Here is a 6,110-nt window from a genome sequence, read left to right as displayed (position 1 = left end):
TGTGTGTGTGTGGTGGGGTGTACAGGGACAATGATGGCATGCTTGGACTTGTAGTTCCTTAGCTGATATATATGTGTGGGGGTGGGGGGGACAGTTCTAGTGGATGTTTATATAATAGGGGGGGGGGCGAAAAAAAATGTTCTGCCCCAGGCGCCAATAACTCTGGTTACGCCACTGGTCAGAAGTGACACTGAGCTACCAGCAAGCTGCTGCAGCACATGTCTGGATCTAGAGATCCAGTGTAAGAATGAGCTACCAGTCAGCTGCGGCAGCAAATCTCCAGGATCTGGGAGTTTTGCATGACACTGCCAGCCACTGATGACAGTAGATCATGATGGATAGGAAAAAAGAAATCATCAGTTGTGGTGTCTATTCAGCGGGTTGGACAGATCCATCTCCTATGGACTCTAAGGCTGGATTCACACCTAAGGCCTGGTTCACACCTAGGAGCTTTTGAGCAGTTTGAAAATTGCTTTTAAATGCCCAACACAAGAAATCCCATGATTTCCAATGGCCGTTTCACACTTGAGCCAGAAAACGCCAAACGCACAAAAAGGTACATGAGCTTCTTTGAGCAGTTGAAAGCGCATTCTTGCCCCATAGACTTGATTGGAATTGCCCAAAAGTGAGCAGCAGAAGCATGTTGCACATTTTCGTGAGCGTTTTGGCGCATTTAAATGTGCGTTCTTCCTTTGCCCGCAATGTTTTATAAGCTGCCAGTCAAAACGCGCATCCTCATGCACACGCGTTAAAACGTGCATAAAAATAAGCACAACGCGCAAATAACCTCATGCAGCTAATGCGTGTAGAAACTCGCAAAAACGGTGCCGCCTAGGTGTGAATCAGGCCTTAGCAACACCTATTCAGCACATTTTATGCACGTCTATTTTTGAGTGTTTTACGGGCGTATGTTAGGTTGCATGTTTTTGTGCGCAGATTTTGGCACATTCATGTCAATGAGCAAAGCGCACGTAATACACATGCAAATAATCGCAACACACATTTTTCAAGCGTTTTCTATTGAGTCTATCAGCCCCAAAGTAGCTCATGTAGTATTTCCTGTGACAGGCATATTTCTGCTTGCGACAAAACGCTGACATGTGCACTGGGGTCATAGACATGAATGGGATTCCTAGTGTTGAGCTGTTTGTTGCACTGATTTACGCGCAACAAACAGCTTAGGTGTGAAGGAAGCCTAAGATAAACTGCTCTGTAAGTATTGTAGCAAGTAGAAAGAACCATGCTTTTTAATTTAACTACTGTCAGACCTCCTAGGAGCAGGGCATATACCCATAAGGACTGCTGTGTCCCCCAATGAACAGAGAGAAAGTGAGAATAAGGTTAATCATAGATATCGCATCATTATTCCCTAATTCATCCCATGCAAAATGTTGTAAACTGTATTTCCCCCTTTGCAGTTAAATTTGAGAAACTGCCAGTATATGCTTGTTATTTGTTCCCACTGACACAACATACTTTCAATTTAAAAAAAAATTATTATGCATCTTTTACTTGTTTCTTTGAAGCAGGTTTATACAAAGGACACTAAAGGCAACTCCCATTGCTTTGAATTGGCAATGTGGAGATCGGAGACAGACTAAGGAGATAGTGCATTCACATGCAATGTACCAATTCTTCTATCGTAAATCATTTGTTAAGACAGACAGGTCTTTACATCTAGCTAACACCTGATAATGAAATCTACTAGCACAGTACAGACAGGGCTTGACTTGTTTTAGAAGACTCACTTAGTGAGTAGACCATTCGAGCCTGACACTGGGAGATCCCTCACTCTTTTCAGTCGCTGGGCGCCACTATTTCCCGGTTTACCACCAGCTTTGTTGTGAAAGGGGTTAACTTTTGATAGACAGAGCCCTGATGTCATTCCGTGGGTGGGGTGTTGCAAGTGTCTGCGTTCTTTCCCACCAAACAACATTGAGGAAGCATTTTGCCGCTGCTGGGCTGGCCTACAGTATTTTGTTTGCCAGTGTCCAATCTTCCTATAGGCAGCAGTATGAAGGATTAAGACTTCCTTGTGTTCCTCAATGGACTCCAAGAAAAGGATTTTATGGCGAGTACAAAAATCCTATTTTTCTTTCTGTTATTCAGACAGTACTTATGGGCACCTCTTTAAGGCAGGCTACTCCCCTCGTCATTAGTTATTCACGCACTGGGTATAAAAGTGACAAACTATGTATATTTTGCATGAGTTATACAGAGACAGATCTGTTTTACAGTGTGTTTTATATTCATATAGAAATATTCTTTTTGATAATGTAACTGTAATGCAATATGATATGATGTTGGTGATTGTTGTAATAGGGGGAGTCTTTTCCATATTTGTCTTCTGTTTCTCACAGTCACATGGTAGTTGATTACCATGGCCTGTGTACTCCTACCGTTTTCTTCCCTTAAATAAAAGATACAGCGGTGCATCCAAAGTCAGTCCCTTTGTTTGTTAGCATCCTTTAGACCAGGGGTCTCAAACTCAATTTACTCGGGGGCCACTGGACAAATATTTTTGTCCCGTGGGGGCCGCTACCATATACAGTACTAGTGTTAATGTATATTACATGCGGCAACTTGCGGGTGGCAGCTGCTGCATGTAAACGCCTGCACACCGCATGTAATCATATGTGAAAGGATTACATGCAGTTAGGAATCAATCACTATCCCTGGATACACAATTGTGCATCCAGGGATAGTGATTGTTTTTGTAACTGCATGTAATCATATCACATACAATTACATGCGGTATGCACATGCAGCAGCTGTGACCTGATCATTAACCTGAATGGGTGACAGTTGCTGCATGTAAATGCCAGATGAGGGATTCCTGTGCAGGAAAGTGCAAGTGTGTGACACAGGAATCCCCAATTGCAGCTGAAATATAATTCCCTGGTGATCTAGTGGTGATTAGTAAGGTCTAGTGCAGACCTTACTAATCATCGTTCGGCCGTAGCTCAGAACTGTCAGAGCTTCGCCTGGAGCTGACAGAAGCAGCTCTGCAGTCTGCATCTGACAGAGATGCAGACCGTGTAGCTGCTCCCGCAAGTCAGGCACACGGTCCGTGTGCCCGACTTGTCTGCTGGCTGCGGGCCCTTTAGTACGGGTACTTTGAGACCCCTGCTTTAGACCATTTATGTCAGACAATTCTACTGTTATTCATCAGTCTAGGTATGCCCACATCCTTACATTTTTTTTAGATATGCTATCACATTTTACCAATTTTACTTAAATCCGCTAGATATAGCCTCCACAAATTTATTTGAACTCTATTTGCACCCTGGATTTTGAAAATTTTAAAGGTACAGTGAAGATGACCTAAAATTGCAATAAGGCATTTGCTTTAAAGTCACATTAAAGGCTAACCCCCCCCCCCATGTTATTGTATGTTAGTGTAGGGACTTACCTTTAAATCATGCCTCTTAATCCGATCATCATCTTCTTTAGTGTAGTTATCAGATGGCCCTCCAGCGCTGTGGCGGGTCTCCGATCCAGCGCTGACTCCTCTGTCCTCCTCTTCTCTGATGTCCCACAGGGTCTGTGCGGGTGCACGCTGCTGCATAGACTTACCTTGTGTCTCTCCTCGTCTCCCCGCCGAACATCTGAAGTGCGCATGCGCCCTCCCCAATATCCTTTGCAGCCGCCCGAGACTCTACAGATGTTCGGACGGGACCACACAGCTAAGACACAGGTAAGTTTAAACCTGTTTGAAAAGGTTTGTTTTTTAAAAGTTTTTGCATATATCTACTGCCTGCTAGTAGATTTATGCAAAAACACGCTGAGGGTTTAATAACCCTTTAAGGATGCTTCCCTTTATGCAGGCTATACACATCAAGTGTGGAAGATATTAAGAAATAATATGGGCTCCAATAATGTCTTAGTCAAAAGGCACATAGATATGCATATGTTTATCCTGTTACTTTGGAAGCATCCATGTCCCCATAACCCCTTGTTTCCTCAGCAAAGTCCACCTCTCCCCCAGTGTCTGCTCTACTTTGGTTTCTGTCACAGCTCTTGCCACATTGATGGCAGTAGCATATCTGGCATCCAACACACTTTGTTCTCTGACCCATTAATGTGAAAAAACTGTTTGCTCAGAATTTTAGCTGTCCATAAAAAAATTATAAATATGTGCATACAATAAATAGCATATGCAGAAACGCACATGTACATGTGTGTTTGGATATATTATTTGAAGTATCAGGGACCAGGAGATGTCCTTATAGGTTTCCTATAATTTGATCAATGTATAATCTTTTTTTTTTTTTTTAGATAAAGCCGGATGTTTTTTGTTTTTTCCCCCCTAGCATTAAAGGCATTCTAGGTCTCTATCCCTCATTTCAAGGCAACACCTTCCACAACCTGTAAACTGCTTAAATGATTTAAAATCCCCACCTTTCATCCATCAGTTTTGTCTCAAATTCCATTTTATCTAATTTGGATTTTAGTGAAGCTACAGTGTCGGTCTTCTTTTGTAAGGCAGTTTCTGCTTCCAACACAAAAAAAAAAAAAAGAAGTTATTAACCAGATACAACATCATACATTTTCATTGCAGTGAAATTCATTGCAAATTTGCACCATAATGTGATCTTTTTTTGTTCAGGGTGACTTAAAGCAGTCCCATTATGTAGTTGTGTTCAATAGAGGCATTTCATAGAGGGTTCCCTCTTTAGTTGCTGGGAATCTCCTATAAAATTACAAATATATATTTTTTAGGTATACTTACTATGACTTTTTGGCACATTTGAAGGTTAATAGATTTTACATCATCCAACTGTTTCCGTAGAACTATTAGAGTATCTTGTTTTTCATGAATATCTTTTTCAAGCAGTTTCATGGCCATTTCCATTTCTGTCTTTATTGCAAACTGAAGATCCAGCTCTTTTTCTTGTTCCTAACAAAATCAGGGAAGAACATCATTTTTAATATATAAAGTAACTGTGATTTTTACAAATCAAGATTGCATGGTTAGGATATTAAACTCTGTTATCATTGAATGTCTTCTCTACCACCAAATGGGCAGCTCTCAGGGTACCTACAGCTACAGGTTTTATCTGGTGACAACAGAAATACTTTGGTCCATTGTGGAAAAAATGGTCCCTCTCTCTACAGTAAGACAATGGAATCCCATCTAACAAAGTATGTGGTCAAGTGACTACCTGTCATGAAAAACACTCTATGGGCATTAGCACAATAAAACGGGTCATGTAATGATGCTAAATCTACTTACGTCAAGGATAACACACCACTAACAAAGAAAAATGTTGATTGCACCAAGTTTACCATTTTGATTTATCTTCCCAGCTTTATTTTGGAGAAGGAGAATGAATGACCCGTAAATTCCCAAATGCAGATGTGAATGTTGCTAATATGTTAATTTTATCCATGATGGGGCACATCTATACACACACACACAAGTATATATTGCTTCTTATTGCTGAAGAGCTTCTGCAAGCATTAGACATCAACAAGCAGCTTCATTGAAGTTGCGGCCTTTAAGAACACTGTAATGTACATCTATGAAAGTTTAAGTATAGTTATATGTTAGCTGATCAACTGCTGTTTAAATATTGTGAGCATCTGCAATTCTCATTTCATTTCTTCATTACAAACTCTTGAGGTTACTCACTTACCAGTCGGGCTTGTTTTTCAAGTTTTAGTTGCTTCAAAATTTCATTGTACATTTCATCAAGTCCTTGACGTGACTGTTTATAAGTTTCCAATTCAACTTTTGTATCCTGAAGATTTAACTTTGAAACATAAAAAGCTTCTGTTAAGAATGACACCTGCCCTACTACTTTGAAAAAGAGAAATTAATCTCACTTGCTACACAAGTTGCATGAAGATACTTATAGATAACTTAAGCTAGCTATACATATACTGTAGATATTCTCATGTCAGCTCATGGGCTAAACAAGAGAAAAATCATTTCATTCCCCCCATCCACTATAAACAGCATGGATGAAGGAATATACATGCTGGCTATTGTATCAAGGCAGTTGTGTCACCCAAGGCAGCCTGAATACCAAAACAGGGACTGCATCTGATTGGATGCAGTCACTGTTCAGATGATTTTTAAATGGACGATTTTTAAATGGACGTTT

The 6,110-nt window shown here is 40.6% G+C and overlaps 1 protein-coding gene across 1 annotated transcript in view; it reads right to left on the bottom strand.

The window, feature by feature from the left end:
* RUFY1 (RUN and FYVE domain containing 1) overlaps positions 1-6,110 on the bottom strand; it is a gene marked incomplete at its 5' end in the record, with an annotated part of 71,932 nt that overhangs the window by 40,072 nt on the left and 25,750 nt on the right. Inside the window, 3 exons of the mRNA XM_018573194.1 lie at positions 4,402-4,495; positions 4,729-4,900; positions 5,640-5,756. Coding sequence (XP_018428696.1) covers positions 4,402-4,495; positions 4,729-4,900; positions 5,640-5,756 — 383 coding nt within the window. The remainder of the gene's footprint in view (positions 1-4,401; positions 4,496-4,728; positions 4,901-5,639; positions 5,757-6,110) is intronic.

This window comes from Nanorana parkeri, unplaced genomic scaffold (genome assembly GCF_000935625.1).
Source record: "Nanorana parkeri isolate BGI_ZX_2015 unplaced genomic scaffold, ASM93562v1 scaffold2269, whole genome shotgun sequence".
Lineage (NCBI taxonomy): Eukaryota > Metazoa > Chordata > Amphibia > Anura > Dicroglossidae > Nanorana > Nanorana parkeri.
Note: the sequence above shows the minus strand (reverse complement) of the source record. Positions and strands in the feature narration are given on the sequence as shown.